The sequence below is a fragment of the Abrus precatorius genome, unplaced genomic scaffold (genome assembly GCF_003935025.1).
Source record: "Abrus precatorius isolate BTA unplaced genomic scaffold, Abrus_2018 Scaffold2, whole genome shotgun sequence".
Taxonomy (NCBI): Eukaryota; Viridiplantae; Streptophyta; class Magnoliopsida; order Fabales; family Fabaceae; genus Abrus; species Abrus precatorius.
The window spans coordinates 31,506,313-31,524,958 of NW_020874362.1; the positions used below are offsets into that span (position 1 = coordinate 31,506,313).

The window sequence follows — 18,646 nt, forward strand, 5'->3', positions numbered from 1 at the left end:
TTAAAAAAATTTGGCCCTTGAAGCCCTGGCCCTAACCTTGGCCTGGTGAGCTTTTTAGCCCATAGGGCTTTTGATTTATTGGGCTTTTTGACAGCTCTACTGTCCACAATATAAATTCTTTGATAATTGAAGGAATAATAAAGTAATACCTTCTTTGATAATTGAAGGAATAATACGTTTGAAAATTTGTTTTTTGACCAAACTCAATGATGTCGTGTGATCCATGTAGCCAACTTCATTTAGTGGGATAAGGTTTGGTTGCTGTTGTTGTACCCTTTTCGAAGCAGCCTATTCTGATATCTGATTCCTTTGGCTTTGGGAGTTAGGAGCTTTATGGAAAAAAAAAAATTAAAGGAAATTTATTGATGAAGTGTACAATGTACACTAATTTGAACTTTGATACTCAGAACTATGATAAATATAGCTACTAAATCACACCAGAATGAGGTGTGCTATGGGCATCGATTGACCTATTAGTTGCTATGAAAAAATGGATTTTTCAAAAAAAAATTATTGAGTAAGTCTATCTATACAACTTTAACTAAAGCCACTAGAACTTAGCTTAGTAGTGAGGCGTTTGGATAGTTTGCATAAAACCTTATTCAAACCTTAATGCTACCATGTAAGTTGTTCCAGAAAAAGAGAGGGGGGTTGCTAATGGTTTCTTCTTTCTCTCTTTACTCTTCTTAATCATATTTGAATTATTTTTCTCATTTATGTTTCTAGTGTTCTTCTGATATGACCAGCCACCTTAGGCTAGTTTCCTTTCTCTTTATATCAATTTGTAAAGCTGGGAAAATGATTTAGATAGTAAAATCAATAATAATATTTATAGAGATATTGAAAGCTTGAACTGCTATACAGCATGAAAGAATTGTTAGTGGTAGTGGGCGAAGTTCCGCTATGGCAAACCTGTAGCGTCGCGGTTTAGTGTCACTGCTATCGTGCGCGAATTGCAGCTGGAAATCGCGGTTGTAGCAGCCGTTATGCTGTTCTCCTTAAAAATTTTGAATCTACCCTTTGTTTTTTTTAACATTTGGGGCTTTTAAGGGGGGGCAATATTGGGATTTCAGCCCCCTTTATTTTCTGAATCTTCTCCCTCCCTCTCGCAGACCCTAGCCCCTCAACTCACCTTTTAACTCTCTCCTCAGCTCTCGTCTCATTTCTCCTTTCCTTTCTTCTCTTTTTCTCTTTGTTTTTTCTATTTCTTTCTCTGTTTTGATTCTCCTACGTTGTTTTGTTTCAAATTTCAAAGCTTCAAGTAGAAGCAATGGCTGCTCCTGCACCTTTTGCTTTTTGTTATTTATTTCCATCTCTAATTTGAGTTTTCCTTTTTTGTTTTGTTCCAAATTTGTATATTAATTTTATATTTTTCAGCATGTATGTGTGTGTACTAAAACTTCAGAATAGCAGTCATCCTGCTACCGCTATTCTCGCTATAGCGTTTTTGAGGTTGACTGCTCTGCGCCGTGATCTGGGATTGACTACTATGAATGAGAGGCAGAAGCATGCCTTTTAACAATAACTTTAAATCTATGATTGTCTTTTAAAATTATGTCCCCAATACTTAACCCTCATTAAATATTTTTCTGCCCTTAAGGCAAATTCATGATTAGGTGCAAAGAAAGAGCATCAGTGAATGAACTTATCAACATGTGAACTTACCTGAAGTTCAGAGATCAAGTGTAAAACCATCATATGCACTATCTTTGCACTTTCATTTTAGTTTACAAAAATAATTTCAGTTGAAATAATACAGAACACGTATATCCAAACAATTGTGACAAAATCAAGAGACATTAACAAGTGTGATTAATAAATTGAAGTCGAGAATATACAAAAGAAATATACATGGTATACGACACTTGAAGGGTAGTTGGGCAAAAGATTCTAATTTCCTGTCAATTAACATAAATAAATTGGCACAAATGTGGTTAATAATTAAGTTAAAAACTTGCAATTATTAAAAAATTTTGGCCCTTGAAGCACTAGCCTTAACCCTAGCCTAGTGGGCTTTTTAGCCCATAGGACTTTTAATTTATTGGGCTTTTTGGTCCTAACCCATTTAGGCCAGGGCTAGGACTGGGTTAATTGGACTTTTTGACATCATGTTCTTTGAACTTACCGTGTATATTTTGAAACCTAATAAAATTAGGTTAAATTATATTTTAAAGTAAAAGTTATAAGGTTGAAATGGATTTACGTTTCAATGAATTTAACGTATCACCAAACACACCCCAAGCCATTAAGGAAAACCCAATTAGAACTCAAATTTTTTTTTTAATCAACTCTTCCTGTTTTAATTCTCTTTAACAAACAGAGTAAAAAAAGGTTTTTTTTTTTTTTGGTCCAACCCAAATATAGACTTTGTATAGTAAGACAAATGTTGGGTTGGGCCTTGGGCCGAGAAAGTGAAGCTCGATGTGTAAAGAAAACCACTGAATTTAGCAAAGACTCATGTCGTTGTTGAAATCAAAGCTGAGAGACCCTATCTCGCCGCCGCCACCACCGCCGCGTTATCTCCGGCCACCATCTCCGTTCGCTGCTGTGTTATCCTCCATTATCTGTCTATTTCTGCTCTTTCTTCCTACTCTTGTTGGATCTGTTATTGCCTTGTTTTTAATTTCAGAGCGTTCAGTGACTCCATTTGAATTCTTGCATTACTACAATTTACTCTATTTTTCTTTGTTACTTTTAATCATAGGCTCGTGTTCTATGGTTCTGTGCTTAGTACTGTGGTAACATAAGTTTCAGACACCAAGAGAGAGTCCTACACAATCATGTGTTAACCTTTGTAAATATATCTTTTTTGTTCTGCTGAAGTGTAGAAGAGAGAAAATGATGATCGTGGCTGCAAGCTCCTGAACGTGTGTGTGTAGGGTTGAGAGTGAGGGTTTTGGTGAATAGAAAAGAAAAAATAAGTGGGGAATTAATTAGGAGGAAGGAGTGTGGTTTTTGTGATTTCAGAAGCAAATATCAAAGAGTGGAGAACAGAAATGTTATACATAATTGGTTTAGGATTGGGTGACGAGCAAGATATCACTCTCAAAGGTTTGGAAGCTGTGAAAAAATGTGAAAAGGTTTACATGGAAGCTTACACTTCCCTCCTTTGCTTTGGTCTCTCCACTGATGGCCTCTCCAACTTGGTATCATCTATCTATCCACCTTTCCTTTACTTTTCTATTATTATTTCCTTCTTCAATTTTCACTTTTTACTTCTGTTTTTATAATCATTAGGAAAAGCTATACGGTAAACCCATTACTCTTGCTGACAGAGAAATGGTAGAAGAAAAAGCCCATGAAATTCTTTCTGAGGCTCATGATGCCCATGTTGCTTTCCTAGTTGTTGGGGACCCTTTTGGGTATGCTATACCCCTACTTCCTTGCTTTTCTCTCTATTCAAAGTTTACATTGCTTTGTTGATCAAATGCTCTTGCTTAATATTAATGAATTGATTTTATATTTTTTCTTAGGGCTACTACTCACACTGACCTTGTTGTTCGAGCAAAGAAGATGGGAATTGATGTCAAAATAGTACACAATACATCTGTGATGAATGCAATTGGAATTTGTGGTCTACAGCTATATCGTTATGGGGAGACTGTTTCCATACCATTCTTTACAGAGACATGGAGGCCTGATAGCTTCTATGAAAAGATTCAACAAAACCGAATGATCGGACTGCACACGCTTTGCTTGTTAGGTTACTATCTGTTATTTGTGGTTTATATTACTGCCCGTGCTATAAATTTTTGTGCTCGTATCACATCCACTTTTATTTAAAAAAATAAATCTAACATGGGTCATCACATTTATTGAACCTAACGAATTCATATACTTACTATCTTGCTGGAATGCATTGGTCTGGTGCAGCATGTATTAGATTCTTGAATGAAGTAGTGTGAGTATGTTATAAATGCTTCTTGCATATACTGATCAGTTCACTCAAAACTTTTTCACTAAATTTATTATCTTCTACATTTTGGCATGGAATACCAAAAGTGTATTATCATGTAAATATCTAAAAAACAGTTAGTCATAAAAATTGTTATTTTATTTCCATAAATGTCAAGTGATTGTACCACCTGAAATTGATGACAATATTAGAGAAAATCTTTCTTTTTTGACTAGTATAGTTCTTCCTTTATGTTTCTTGAGAAAGCTAATATGATTTCCACTTTGGCATGGTTACACAGATATTCGGGTGAAGGAGCCCACACTAGAATCTTTGTGCAGGTTGGTTTTCTTTCTGCCATCTGGTCATTTTTTTGTTGCTAAATAGTTGTTTAATCCGTTAGTCACTGAAGTGCTCTGGCAATGATTCTTATGTTATGAGTCTTCTGACCTGTATCATGGCTTTGGGTGAATTATTCTTGCATGCTTTTCTTCATATCTGCCTATGCCCCATTCTTTGTTCTTATTTATCTTTTAAATTTGGTCATTTCAGAGGGAAAAAAACCTATGAACCACCCAAATATATGACGGTAAATACAGCCATTGAGCAACTCTTGGAGATTGTGCAAGTCCGTGAAGAACCTGGTGAGCTACTGCATAAATTTCCAAGTGCATATTATTTGCTTCTTGATTGTACTAATATTCAGAGATATAAACCTTCGAAATTTGATCTGGGTTGTACTTTATTTGCCGGAAACATTATAATAAGCTTATTTTGTGCTATTTTAAAAATATTGTGCTATCAAACAGTGTGAGTTCCTCCCACTGAAAGCAAATAGCAAAATGATGTGTCTTTATTGTTTGTTAAAGTTTCACTGCTGCTTTCAAACAAATTATTACTGATTTTCTCAACCAAATTCATTTATCCTTTGCACTTTGTAGCTGCTTAATATATAAATTAAATTGACATAGAAGTCAAAACACGTGATTATCTTGAAGATTGCTTTTTCTTTTTTGGAGCATCTTCTTACTTCCAGTTGGCTCTTTTTGTTTGGTCTAGCATATCTTCAGACACCAGAGATCCGGAGATAGTATTATTTAAGCTTGAATCCATTCTCAGAGACATCAGTTCTTTTAAGCTTCCCAAATTTTATTTTTGTAATCTACTCTCTAGGATATACTGAGTTGTGTTGATGAACTGCTACAAGTTATAACTAGTTTGAAGCTAGAGAAATTATTGTCAAATATATGTATCCATTTTAAAATTAGCTATTGTCTTAGTCTTACAAAACCATTGATTGTATCCTAATTTTGTCCTTTTACCCTAACATAGTCACCAGTTTTAGATTTTTGGCACATTAAAATGCTTGGTTTTCATTAGATTGTTTTAGCTTTTGTTATAGATCAGTCATTTCTGTATTTGTTTCCCTGTGTGCCATTGTAGAATTTGCTCATTAGGAGCCAATCTTCACTGTGGTAAGAGTTTATATTCTTCTCGTACGGACTTCCTATTTTTTCTCATCAGAAATATAGCTATCTAATTAAAAGTAGCCTTTCCCCTCATTGCCTTGCAGCCTATACTGAGGATACTGAGTGTGTTGGGTTTGCTCGGCTTGGAAGTGAAGATCAGTTGATAGTAGCTGGAACAATGAGGCAGTTGCAGTTGATTGATTTTGGAGCACCTTTGCATTGCCTAGTTATAACAGGCAAGACCCATCCCTTGGAGGAAGAAATGCTGGACTTCTACAGATGCAGGACGTAGATACAACATTAAGACAGCAGAACCAGTTTAATTCAGCAAAAAAAACTTGTTTATTTGTGTTATAGGAGCCCTTATATTTATTTTGTTCTTTTTGTATAAACTTTTTGGTTTCCAAATAGAGCCAAAAGTTAGCATTCATTAGGGCTGAATTATGGCGTAGAGGGTTTTAGTTTGGTGATACTACTGAACGATCAAAACATTTTTCTAATCGGCAGATCCTTCTAGTGAGACTACTAAAAAAGATTTAGATCTAAATAACCTTTAAAGAAGTGGCTTTGGTAAGATTGTTGTCCATGCTGCTTCTGAATGGAAGCTCAGCTTTGCACTTGAAAGTGTGAGGGTTTTTTTTTTTTTCCCCGAGTACACAGCGTGTGTTTGTTGCAAGCTTTGAAAAATTATTCTTAGGTATTGTATATTCCTGGGAAAGTAATATTATCTTGTTCTAGTTGATTTTGATTTCTATTATGGGACGCAGGAATGTTGTATTACCACGGAAATATGGGAAGTTATTTTCTAACACCCCCTCCCGCCCCAATTTTAAAATTTATTTATAGGAACATTCAAATTTAACCAAATATATATTTTAACTTACTCAAGAATGTCATTGAGAATATTATATTATACCTTGAAGTAAATATGACCTTGTCTAGAGCACTTCAAATAAAACAATTCATTTGATACAGAATGTTTTGCAGGTAATGTTTTACCCTAGGGGTAAGAGATTTACTAGTCATGAATGGAGTATGACAATGATCTGCAAATGAATGGAGTTATTTAAGGTAAATGTCAACCAAAATGGTGTGGAATCAAAAGAGGAATTTTTTTTTCTATTAAGAAGCTTATTAAATGCACATTTATTATAACTTTTAATATATATTTAATATGATTTTTAATTTTTTACTTAGTATCTTAAGGCATTGTTTAGTAAGATTTTTTATTTACCCATTATCATTTTAAACGAATTTCATGCATTCATTTGGAAGAATTTGATCATAAGGGATGACAAAGTTACAACTAAGGGCTTTATTGCATGAAAATTAGTAAGATATACTAATGGAGTGATTGAAAGAATTTATGAAAATAGTTTATAGCTGTTGTAAGTTTTTTCAACTTTTTTCAATAAAGCTTCTCAGTGTAGTTTATCGATGTTCTTTTAGACATATTTTATAATCAAATTTATGGTATAAGTCCTCGTATAAAAAAAATATTGTATGATATCTAACTCTTAAACATAAGTTTTGCTTAAAATAAAAGGATACCTCACATTAAAAAGTAGGGGGTACAGATTGGTGGTTGTGATTTTAATAAGGTTTTAAAAATTAATTAAATTATTTATAATTTTTATAACAATAATAATTTTAGTATTTTAAATAGAAAAAAATTAATAGAGAAACTAAATTTGATAATTTTAAAAATTAAGAGAATTGACTCAAACAAAGCTAAGAAATCAAAACTACACATAGTCTAAACTAAGAATCAAAAGTATAATTATACTAATAATTTCATCTCTCAATTTATACGTTTAATTTTTATTTAAATGAATTATTATGGTTTATTCTAACTTTAAATCCATGTTAGAAAATACTCTTATTTTAGTTATTGTTATTCATAAAAATGTTTTAAAATAAACAAAAGTTAAACATATACTAATAATTTTTTTTAAATATCTAAAAAAATGTTATATTTTAACAAAATTCATTTAAATATTTCACTCTCACTTTATTGATTATATCAATACCATTCCAGACAATCTTACTAAGATGAGTTTGAGAGCTTATTCAATCTTTAAAATTTTGAAATCTTCTCTTCTGTCTTTAAATGAATCCTTATAAAGCATATTTTAGTTATTTTCTGTTATGAAATTTGTTTATTTTAGTTTTTCACTCACAAAAAAAAAACTCAGTTTACTTTTATTTTATACATTTTATTAGGTTAATTAAATTTATTAATTAGAAATAATTAGATAACAAAATTTATGCATACAATATATATAACTTATAGAATTTTTTTATTATTTTATAGAATCTTTTATATATTAAATCAATTAAGTCACATTTTTCATATACAGTAAATATAGTTACAATGTCGAAAAACAATTAACTTACTAATCTTACACACGAAACGTATAATATAAAATTAAAATATTATGGTCTTAAAAATATATTTTTCATTTGTGTAAAAAAATCAAATTTCAAAAGTAAACTTTTGACATCTTTTATTATCTAATTAAATAATAAGGATATATGTTTTTGCTTTATACACATTGTTTCATAAATATTTTTGTTCACAACTATATATGTTGCATTTCCTAATTTTGCTTAGCAAAATCTTCATTAGTAATTCATTTCTTTGTTGTTGTTTTTTTTTTTGGTCAAGCTTTGTTTTATTATGCATTATCACTTGACCTATCAAATCAGTCCTGCCAATCTCTTTTAGTCTTGATTCATATGGCTTAAAATTACCTAAACAGGGTGAAGTTCGTAGGGACAGAAAGCTCACAAAGTCCTGTGGATTATTATAGCCAGCTTATGTACTTCCAATTTTATTAAAATTTCGACTACTGTTAAATCAAGTGGCTTAGACCGCTTTGTGATCTAGCTTACTCTATGGGCTGTTTTGCCCAGTTCGAATATTGCAAAATACATGTGACTGCTTAATTGGACTCTTGATAACCTTGTATTATAATTTAAGTGGTGAGAACTAGGGCTATATGCAAGATGACCATGGTTTAAATCTTGAGTCTTGAAAATATTCATATTACCTTTCCTTTTCCTCTCCAAGTGACCAAAAACTAAAAAACCATGAAACTCTTGATATACTAACTTAATATAATGGATTTTTATTTTATTTTTTGGTAACCCCAACTTTTAGGGATGAGTTTAAATATTTATAAATAATTTTTTTTGAAAAAAATTGCTCATTTATCTTATTTTATTAAAGTTATAAAAGTAGAACAAATATTTTTTAATAAAATTTTATTATTAATTGTTTATATTCATTCCTAAGAGAGGAGGTCAACAAAACTTTTTTTTTTATTTTTTTGTTTTAGGGAGGGGAATAGGGTTGTAGTTTCTACATATGACAAGGTTTGAACCTTTGGTCTTTACATCCATGTCCTCTAGCTTTACCACTAAGCTATCAACCAAGAGAAACTAAGAACTTGTTTATACACAGATAAAACGATTCTCTTTAACGTGAAAAATAATTACTACCATGTAACATGATTTTTAGTTCGGGCCTAAAATACCACCATCGCTCATTTTATGCTAAAAATTGATATACACTAGAAAATAACTTATTTGCTAAAAAGCTAAACTTGATTTGCCATGAGAGATTCTAGCAAAATACTCTAATAAATTTCTAACTATTAACTAAAATTTATTAAAAGTTATATAAATGATGTGAATTACACTCTTTCTCATTTATAAATTAATATACGTTATAATTTTTAATAAATTTTAACAAATAGTTAAGAATATATTAAAAAAAACGTGTTAGGAAATGTTGCAAATTTTCCTCTTTACAATAAAGATAAACTCTCATAGAAGGTTGTGCACACTTTCTTACGTTAGTTTGACAAAAGTGATAATTTTTCAATTCTCAGGATTGATTATGAAAGTTTTCCAAACAGGCACTAATCAACAAGGTTTATATTTTATTTGTCAACACTAGGGACTCAAAGCAATCAACAACTAACATAATTTCAGCAACAGCAGGTACCACAAATATATCTTAATTACAGTTTCAAGGACGATAACTTGTAATAATATATCTTAATTACTTGTGTTACCCGGAGCAGGGTTTTCCATCAAATAGGCAGTTTGGCTCATATTGATGATGATATAAGCGATGAGGAGTTGGGAAAACAACACAAGTGAAGGAAATCTGTAAAAGCAAATACACGAGGCAATCCATTTCTGACGTCAAAGCTTGTACCTTCACCAATTCTCTTTCAAGTCTCAGTATTTTGGTCGATCTACATTCTTTTAAAAGCGATGAGTAATCTTCAAATATGGAAGGGAAGACATAAAGCTTATCACTCTAGCATGAGTTACTTCTGCTAAGCGCGCCTTAAATAGTAGGTATTGTAATAAATCTAGATTTTATATAGTCGCACATGTATATGAATATGCTTGAAAATAACCAGAAGTGCAAATACAAGATAATTCTAAACTTTTACATGTAGGTACTAGACATGGTTAATCCGAAGTAAGGGGGACTGAAAGATACACAAGTACATATTATCTTGCACTAAAAACTGGTTCTGTATCAGGTGATGGTTGTGTCCTTCGAGTGTATTTGAGTAGCAGACCTTCTGAAGAGAGACCTGGTATATTCAGATCCCTGAAACATCCAAAAAGGGGTTAATTCAAATGTAAAAAAAAGATGACATTGTTTAAGTAAAAATAATTATGAGATGTACACCTGATATAAGGTTGCAGATCTTTCCATTCCCATTTTGGCCTCTCTCTGAAAAGAATGGAGAAACGTTCAGCTGGACTGGAAGGCAAAGAAGAAACACTGAAGGCATAAACCCATGTCTCAACTCCAACTCTCTCCGTTAATACCTCTCCTTCCACAAAATCAAAAGTGGGCTGCATTCCATCTGGTGTCTTCTGCTTCCATTCATCCATGAAACTCTCTAACTTCCTCTTACCTCCTCTCAGGATTTCTCTTGCAAAATGTATGCATACCCACTTCTCATCCAACTTCCAGACACAACTACCAATTCTATCGTTTACTTTCTTGCCATATACATGCAAGCAATGCCTTGCAAGTACCACAGGAAATCCATCTGATTCCAGTGTACTCACAACTTCATCTTCATTTAGTGCAGCAAGTGACCAGTCATTCAACACTGAGTTTTTCAAAAGCATTCCCAGAATCATGTCCATGTAACTCTCGCTCACTAATCTCCAATATCCATTAATCTCCAGCGCTGAAAGAGCCTGCAGTGCAGACCTTAATTCCTCATCACTAGCTTGAATATTGTCTATAAGATCATTCCAGTTATATAATCCTACTCTAGATTCCTGATTCTCTTTTAAATTTCCCATGTCATACTCCTCGAAACTGTAAGGTTTCTCTGAAAGAAGCAATTTAAGTTTATCAAGTCTGGGGGCTACCTCTACAAGCTCCATGTTACCAGGTGCAACTTTGATTACAGGTGCAACAACTTTCTCTTCATCATCATCATTATTATTATCATTCTTTTGTGGATTTTCATAAAATTCTGACTGATTCCTAGGTGGTATAAGCAGAACAGAATTGGAAGTTCCAACGAACTTGATAGCATATGTTTTTGATTGGGTACAAAGAACTGCATCTTCATCAGGCTGTCCTCTTAAGACCACCCTAGATAGAGTAGAAATCATGTTAAACTGAAACACAAGTTGGGGAAGGTGAGGGCAGGGAGAGAGTTGCAATACCTTTCGCATAGAACATCAGGGAGAAGTTTCTCATCAATCTCCAGAAGGACGAGATCATCATAAGGTCCAAAAAGTGGGTGATATGCAACAGAAATTGATGATCCGGGAGATAAATGTTTAAGTGCTTCTGCTCCTCTTGAACCTGCCTGTGGTGGTTCCATTTCTCGCTCTCACTAAGTATGAAGCATTAGTTAGGAAAAAAGAAGAAGATTTCTTTACATACTACACAAAGCCAGAAGTTAGGGAAAGAAAGAACAGTAATTTACATCCATGTTATAGATAGAGGTTGGTTACTCCATCACTGGATGCTACTAGTGATTAGTTATAGAAATACTGCATAATTCTTAACAAAATTACAGTTCAAAAGTCAACACATGTAAATATTCTTTTAATAAAGCGCTATTGCATATAAAGTACAAACTACTAGATCAAGAGGTCACATTTTCATTAATACAAAAACATTGGTGCTAAGTTAAGTACTCAAGAATATTGGTGAGGAACTAAACCAAACATGTCTACTATATATATATAGGGCGGGGATCCCCTTATTCCAAGAGTAAGTTTCAGTAAACTCACTCCATTCAATAACTATTATGGACATTGAAATTTGTTAATCTAGCCCTTTACATTGAATAAATCAAGACTATGAAATTTTATACAATTTAAGAAGCAACCCATTCTTCATAAATCAAGAAAATGTCAACTATAAGATAACATACCTATTGTAATCGAAATTATCTAAAACTTTATGCGTATGATATTAAGATAATATCACATATATATAATCTCCATTCCTCAAATGACCTTGCCCACTACTACTAACAATTCTTTCATGCTGTATAGCAGTTTAAGCTTTCAATATCTCTATAAATATTATCATTGATTTTACTATTTCCCAGCTTTACAAATTGATATAAAGAGAAAGGAAACTAGCCTAAGGTGGCTGGTCATATCAGAAGAACACCAGAAACATAAATGAGAAAAATAATTCAAATATGATTAAGAAGAGTAAAGAGAGAAAGAAGAAACCATTAGCAACCCCCCTCTCTTTTTCTGGAACAACTTACATGGTAGCATTAAGGTTTGAATAAGGTTTTATGCAAACTATCCAAACGCCTCACTACTAAGCTAAGTTCTAGTGGCTTTAGTTAAAGTTGTACAGATAGACTTACTCAATAATTTTTTTTGAAAAATCCATTTTTTCATAGCAACTAATAGGTCAATCGATGCCTATAGCACACCTCATTCTCGTGTGATTTAGTAGTTGTATTTATCATAGTTCTGAGTATCAAAGTTTAAATCAGTCTACATTGTTCACTTCAATAAATTTCTTTTCATTTTTTTTCCCATAAAGCTCCCAACTCCCAAAACCAAAGGAATCAGAAATCAGAATAGGCTGCTTCGAAAAGGGTATAACAACAACAACCAAACCTTATTCCACTAGGTGAAGTTGGCTACTTGGATCACACGACATCATTGAGTTTGGTCAAAAAAATTTCAAATGTATTATTCCTTCAATTATCAAAGAAGGTATTACTGTATTATTCCTTCAATTATCTTAATCTGTGCTAGTCAAAACCAACTAATGTGCTGTGCGATACAGATTAAAAAACGTGAGAATAGACATACAGAGTAGTTAATCTGAAATTGTTGTGGGAGTTGCTGTTGTCATCTCTATATCTTTGACAAACTTTGTAAGCTAGCTGTCAATCAAATTCATGAAAATCAAAGATGGCAAATGACAAGCCAACGAGGCCAAACACTAGTTTTATGCACACCAATAAAATATATCTATATCCAGACCAATAAAAGATTAATAATAATGTTAAAAGGAAGAGCAATATAGCTCATACTACTATTATATCAATAATCACCAACAATCCATACGGGTCAAGTTATACTAGGTTATTGATCCCAATAACCAAACCTCCCATTCATATTGAGGGGAAATCGAAGAACTCACACATAAGGTATAAATCAACGTAAAGATAAGAATTGAAACTCATTTTCTTATCTTACATGTTTCCACATTAAAATGTTCATACTTTCATCAATCACTCAGCACCAACTTTATGAATATTATATACATAGATGATATTGCGTGATAAAAAACTGCTAACAAATTTTGTAATTTAAGCAAAGTATAGAAGCTAGAATGCACAATAGTACTCTAAAAAAAGGTTTGTTAGCAAACTAGCAAAGAATTAAGTGTAGAGTATAACATGCTTAGAAAACAAAATAAGCAATGACAAGAACAATCTTGATGTTAAATAAATGAATCCGTCAATTCAGCTTAGACTTGCCAACGTGAACTTTATTGGATTTGATTGATTTTAATAATTCTAACTCAAAGTTCTTCCATCCTTCTAAACCGATAGTCATTGCCAATTTTTCTCAGGTTTTCTAAGTTTTCACCAAAGTTGAAATTCTAGCTTACCCAACTAAACACTACTTAAAACAAGTAATGGAATACAGTAAAGCGCGAACTACTAAGCCGCAACATCAGTGGAAGTACCTGTTTGTAGAATACACACACTGTTACTCATTATCTTAAGGGTAGAGACTAGAGAGCATAATGTCAAAACCACATCAACTTTGACAGTCCCAGTGAAATTCATCACACACGTTTGGAATGAAATTGCAGCAAGTATATAAAAAATAAATAAATAAAAACTTAAAAATTCTAAAGATAATAGCGTTAGAACTTAAGGAAAACCTAGAAGTAGAAGTAGATTAAGAAGAGAGGTCTCACAAGGCAACTGAGGTACAAAAGAATATTGGAGTTCAGAGGAGAAAAATTGTGCGCAACTGCAAAATAGAAATTGTTTCAGCCAAAAATTCCCAAATCGGCAAGAGGAAAACAGTGTGTGATGGTGTAAACCTAGCACTGATGCATGAAATGACAGGTTGGCAGTGTTCGCCGTGCAAATCGTACAAGAGATGGTGAAATTGAGTTTTCCCAGGTGTTTGGTTGCTGAGAAAGTCTAGGAAAAGAAAAGAAACGAAAATCAAGGATTGATAGGATCGTTAAGTTTAACGGGTGTTTTTTTTTTGTTTAATCAAATAATTTTATAGATTAAATAATGGAATTTTTTATTTTTTAAAAAATAATTATTAAAATAATAATATTTTAAAATAATTTTTTTTAAAAATCGTTTGGTGCATGCAATTAGAATTGATATTCATAATTTTAATTTCATAATTATATAATTTTATTTTTAGCATGTTTAAAGAATTAAAATTTTAAGTTAAAATTAAATTATATAGTATGATGTTAATTTAATTTTGTATTATTTTATTTAATAAATTTTTAAAAAATAATCTATTGATTAAATATACAAAAATAATTATTAAATAAATTGTTAAAGTTGATATAATTAAATAATAACTTAATATTTTTTTAAAAATCATGACACAGTAAATTTATTTTTATATAATTTATTATTAAAAATTAATATTATATCATGAATTATCTTTCTTATAAATTAAATGAAATTATACGAATATTCACAAATATAATTTAATTTTTAAAATTTAAAATATAAATATAAATATAAATTGAATATTAGTGTCTCTGAGAACTCTCATTTTATGATTATGAGCTAAAATAAGTAAAAATATTGTACTAAATTCTTCTACGCTTACATAATAAGTATCATATAGTCCTTTTTTATGTAAAATATTGTAAAGTTAAAAAAACACTTATATAAAAAGATGTAATTGATTATAACAATTTTCAATCAGTCACATGATATATATTTTAAAAAAAGTATTAAATAATTTATAGAATAATTATATAATATAGTTTGCTAGAGAATAGCAATATATAAATATATTAAACATATAACAAACTTAAAAAAAAAAAAAAAAAGGGACAGGAAACAAATGTAAAAAAAGAAGAAGAAAGAAAATGTAAAAGAAGAATAAAAAATAAAAGAAATAGAAAAAAAATTATTGTAAAATGAAGAAGTAAAAAATAGAGAAAAAACAAAAAAACATAGGAAAAAAATTATATTAATAATTAATGTAAAAATAAAATTAAAAAGAGAAAAGAATACAGAAAAATAGAAGAAGATAATAAGAAAAAGAAAGATACATCGAAGAAAAAAAATATCAAGAAATTTTAGTGATTTTTTTTTCTATAATTTTTTTTTTCATTTTGTTTTAGAGTGTTAAGCTCATTTAGCAATACGTGCATATTGATTTTGTTATAAACCATTATAAAAACAACAAAGAATATATAAAAATAGCAACAAAAACTTAACATAAACAACAACAAAAACTTAATCATAGTTACATTATATAAACAACAATATTTATAAAACAGTCTTGGTTTCATTTGTCGTTGTGTTAAAAAAAACAGCAATATTACAACACAAGTATGAAAAACAATAATACATTTTAAGTAAAAAAAAAAATGGCATTACAAGGACTATACATTGAACAAAATAAAGTTGTGTACAAAATAAACCCTACACTCTATACAATATTATATATTCAATTTTTTAGTTTGTCTTTTTAGGAGGCTTGAACTTAGGATTTGGTACAACTTGAAATTGGTGGTTCGTTCAAGTTTTGAGATTGGAATGGAATTGAGAGTTCAATGAAAAGAAAGGAGGGACGGAGAAGAACATTATAAAAGAGAAGATAAGATGAATAATAGAATCTACGAATCAAATTTAAATGAAATTAAAAGTAAAAATATAACAAAATTTACAATTTACCACTTTAGTACCACATCATCATTAACTACAATGCCACCTCAGTATTGATCAAAGCAAACTAATAAGAGAAACTAACATTAAACAAAATTTTAAATTTTAAAGAATAAATTGAGACTTTTATAATTTTTCAGATAAAATTGATACAATCATACAATTTCAAAGACCAAATTGATATTTTACTCCGTTACAATACTAGGAAGTATTACGCATATGCAGAGTGAACGTGTATGGATAAAATTATTAGAAGTGAAAGTCAATAAAAACTTATAAAAAAACTAATTATAAGAATTAATTTATATAAGTTGTTTATTTAGAGGATTCATAAATGACAAATGAAATTGTTAGCAGAACATAGTTTGTTACTCAGTCTAAAAATTCACCTCATATTATATTAAATATTTCAAAATTAAATGGAAGGCCCCATTACCATGGTAGGATTCAAAACTGATTCAGACAAGAGGATGCCTGCAGAATTCTTAAAGTCTACAGTTTTTCACTATTCACTAGATATTTATCTAGCTCGAAACCTGCTATTTCGGCCTCCATGCAAATATCTTTGCACTTTGATATCCTCTCGGAGGCCATGTAAATTTGAAGCATGTCCTTGTATATGCCGTAACTGGGAGAAAATCCAGCTTCTTTAAGTTTTGAAAAATATCTCATGGCTCTAGATAGATCATTCAAAGCAACAAACAACTTTATTACCACACGATACGCTGGAAGATCAAAGAGGCAATTTGAAGCCTCCATTTCCCAAACTACAGCCAGGGCCTCTCTGTATTTCTTCTCCATGTAACGGCTGTGAATCACAGAAGTGAACATAACTACACTTGGTTGATTGCCAGACTGTTTAAACCAACTAAACAGGCTCTCAACTACTTCATATTTCCCCATCTTAGTGCAGACTTTCATTATAGCAGTACAATCTTGTTGGCTTAAATTCAATTCGTCTCGTTCTCCAAGTTCATCTAACAAGGGCACTACGTGCCTGTGTCTATCAGGGTTCTTTCCAAGTTCTAATATTAGTTTAGCATAAATGCTGGAATTTAACATTCTTTTATCCCTCCTGGCAACTGCTAGAACCTTCCACGCTAGTCTAAGGTTTCCTCCTTTTATAAACCCCCTAATCATTGCCTCCAACACACCACGACTTGCCAACCCAGTAAACTGTTCTATGTTGAATGGAATTTTTAACTCATGGCTCCTAGCCAATACCTCAACAGTTGAGGCCAGAATCCAATCATCCGGGAAGAGATGAGATTGATTTTGAGCCCATAAGAATGTTTGCAAGGCTCTCTCAGCGCATCCCATGTGGCCTAATTCTCTTATCGTCAATGACAAGGACCCTTTCCGCAGGAACTGCACCCACTTTCCAAGAATCTTAGATACATCTTCATCTGGACCAAGTCTACTTATTTCTCTTGCTAACCCAATTAGGAAACTCGGGCTTTTATACACTTTCTTAGCCACAGAAGCACGAGAAGAAACCACACCTGGAGCTGTCAATTTTACTAGCGATTTTGGTGTAGGTAGTCCCAAAGGTCGAAGTTTGCAGGGAATTGGAAGAGGAAGAGGCCTTTTTCGATTTAATTTTCCAGGCTTCTGTGGGATTCTACCTTGAAAAAGTGATGCGATGGCTTCAAGCTCATCTGATTCCCAAACAACACCAATATTTTCTTCCTCCTCTTCATGAGGACCTTCATACATATCTTCTTCAATGGGTATGGGTCCAGAGGTGGTGCTAGGCTTCTTCAAGAACAGATTAACACCAAACTCTGGAGGTTGCTTGGGATGTGGTTGATACCGACGGTTCTGTGGTGGTCTTCTTTTCCTTTTTGAATGAGCAGCTAAAGTGAGTCGTTTGTATCTGCACAAAGATCTTCCTACTGGAACAAAATGCATGCTAGGAAACGACACTGTGTAGTACATCATTCAGAAGTGGGAATTAGTAATATGGTGGTTTCATTGTCATTAAGAACCTGCAGAGAAAATGACACAAATGACAAAGCAGATCTATCAAATTCATGAAAATCAAAGATGGCAAGCAACTGGCCAATTAGGCCAAACACTAGTTTTACACTTCTCTGCATTTTTAAATGTGACTTTCAACAATTTCCATGTTGGGTGTTACCATCATAGCATACATTTAGCATTTTGTTTTTAATTAACTAAAGAAAGAGAAAAATAGAAAGTTGACACAGGAAGGAACTTGCTGATTGATAAAATAATCCCAGTTCACGAACTGGTTAAACAATTTAGTTGTTTTAAGAGTGGACCAGATTGGTTTTAAGCTTTGTCTGGACCTACTGGTTTTAGGTAGAGAAATGTAGGGTATGTGTTTTAACCTTTACCAAATTTAACTTCTCTAAATGAATGAGAAAAAAGAAAAATAACATTATAAACATTGATTATAAAAGCATTTTTATCTACTGCTCTATAATCATTACAATTTGCTTAGATGAGAGCATAGTTATCAATAGCGGCCCCTATGGCAGCGTAGCGGAGCGGAGTGGTGAAGATCCGCTATGGCAATCCTGTAGCGTCGCGGTTTAGTGTCGCGCCGCGAATAGCAGCTGGAAATCGCGGTTGTAGCAGCCGCTATGCTGTTCTCCTTAAAAATTCCAAATCTGCCCTTTGTTTTTTTCACATTTGGGGTTTTTAAGGGGGGGCAATATTGGGATTTCAGCCCCCCTTTATTTTCTAAATCTTCTCCCTCCCTCTTGCAAACCCTAGCCCCTCAACTCACCTTTCCACTCTCTCCTCAGCTCTTCTCTCATTTCTCTTTTCATTTCTTCTCTTTTCTCTTTGTTTTTTCTATTTCTTTCTCTGTTTTGATT

The 18,646-nt window shown here is 32.1% G+C and overlaps 3 protein-coding genes and 1 non-coding gene across 21 annotated transcripts in view; 1 reads left to right on the top strand and 3 right to left on the bottom strand.

The window, feature by feature from the left end:
- Positions 1 to 1,628: 1,628 nt before the first annotated feature.
- Positions 1,629 to 1,692, bottom strand: LOC113860453. Its single transcript, XR_003503904.1, has one exon. It is a non-coding gene; the product is annotated as a small nucleolar RNA snoR101 (small nucleolar RNA).
- Positions 1,693 to 2,281: 589 nt separating this feature from the next.
- On the top strand, positions 2,282 to 5,932 carry LOC113860093 (probable diphthine methyl ester synthase). 2 transcript variants are annotated; one of them, XM_027492735.1, is made up of 6 exons: positions 2,282 to 3,146; positions 3,238 to 3,362; positions 3,474 to 3,703; positions 4,197 to 4,236; positions 4,448 to 4,539; positions 5,469 to 5,932. In XM_027492735.1, the coding sequence occupies exons 1-6, from the start codon at positions 2,997 to 2,999 to the stop codon at positions 5,654 to 5,656; spliced, it is 825 nt and encodes a 274-aa protein (XP_027348536.1). In that variant the 5' UTR covers positions 2,282 to 2,996; the 3' UTR covers positions 5,657 to 5,932. The 2 variants fall into 2 exon arrangements, with proteins under 2 accessions (XP_027348536.1, XP_027348537.1); XM_027492736.1 differs by having other exon boundaries at positions 2,706 to 3,146; positions 5,446 to 5,664.
- A 3,486-nt stretch (positions 5,933 to 9,418) lies between these two features.
- On the bottom strand, positions 9,419 to 14,129 carry LOC113860090 (sister chromatid cohesion protein DCC1). 5 transcript variants are annotated; one of them, XM_027492728.1, is made up of 6 exons: positions 13,967 to 14,129; positions 13,838 to 13,893; positions 12,715 to 12,784; positions 11,086 to 11,258; positions 10,082 to 11,011; positions 9,419 to 10,000 (listed from the first exon to the last, which is right to left on the bottom strand). In XM_027492728.1, exons 4-6 carry the CDS (start codon positions 11,244 to 11,246, stop codon positions 9,898 to 9,900), a joined length of 1,194 nt encoding a protein of 397 aa, XP_027348529.1. In that variant the 5' UTR covers positions 11,247 to 11,258; positions 12,715 to 12,784; positions 13,838 to 13,893; positions 13,967 to 14,129; the 3' UTR covers positions 9,419 to 9,897. The 5 variants fall into 5 exon arrangements, with proteins under 5 accessions (XP_027348529.1, XP_027348528.1, XP_027348530.1 ...); XM_027492727.1 differs by having other exon boundaries at positions 9,734 to 10,000; positions 12,715 to 12,788; positions 13,967 to 14,090; XM_027492729.1 differs by lacking the exon at positions 12,715 to 12,784 and having other exon boundaries at positions 9,740 to 10,000; positions 13,967 to 14,087.
- Positions 14,130 to 15,252: 1,123 nt separating this feature from the next.
- The window catches only part of LOC113860088 (pentatricopeptide repeat-containing protein At2g01860), a 30,693-nt gene continuing 27,299 nt past the window's right edge, over positions 15,253 to 18,646 (bottom strand). For 9 of the 13 annotated variants that reach the window (XM_027492718.1, XM_027492723.1, XM_027492721.1 and 6 more), the window contains one exon: positions 16,177 to 17,788. In XM_027492718.1, the coding sequence (XP_027348519.1) occupies positions 16,293 to 17,741 (1,449 nt within the window). In that variant the 5' untranslated portion in view covers positions 17,742 to 17,788 and the 3' untranslated portion in view covers positions 16,177 to 16,292. Of the gene's footprint in view, positions 17,791 to 18,646 lie in introns of all 13 variants that reach the window. The other 4 variants (XM_027492712.1, XM_027492713.1, XM_027492719.1 and 1 more) reach the window with 3 other exon arrangements.

Excerpts from the sequence above, each read along its gene's own strand:
- LOC113860090 (XM_027492728.1), bottom strand. The coding sequence starts at position 11,246 with ATGGAACCACCACAGGCAGGTTCAAGAGGAGCAGAAGCACTTAAACAT. Across the intron at positions 11,012-11,085 it reads CCTGATGTTCTATGCGAAAG|GGTGGTCTTAAGAGGACAGC; the intron begins GTATTGCAACTC and ends TACTCTATCTAG. Across the intron at positions 10,001-10,081 it reads GATCTGCAACCTTATATCAG|GGATCTGAATATACCAGGTC; the intron begins GTGTACATCTCA and ends TGGATGTTTCAG.
- LOC113860093 (XM_027492735.1), top strand. The coding sequence starts at position 2,997 with ATGTTATACATAATTGGTTTAGGATTGGGTGACGAGCAAGATATCACT. Across the intron at positions 3,147-3,237 it reads CTGATGGCCTCTCCAACTTG|GAAAAGCTATACGGTAAACC; the intron begins GTATCATCTATC and ends TATAATCATTAG. Across the intron at positions 3,704-4,196 it reads GCACACGCTTTGCTTGTTAG|ATATTCGGGTGAAGGAGCCC; the intron begins GTTACTATCTGT and ends ATGGTTACACAG.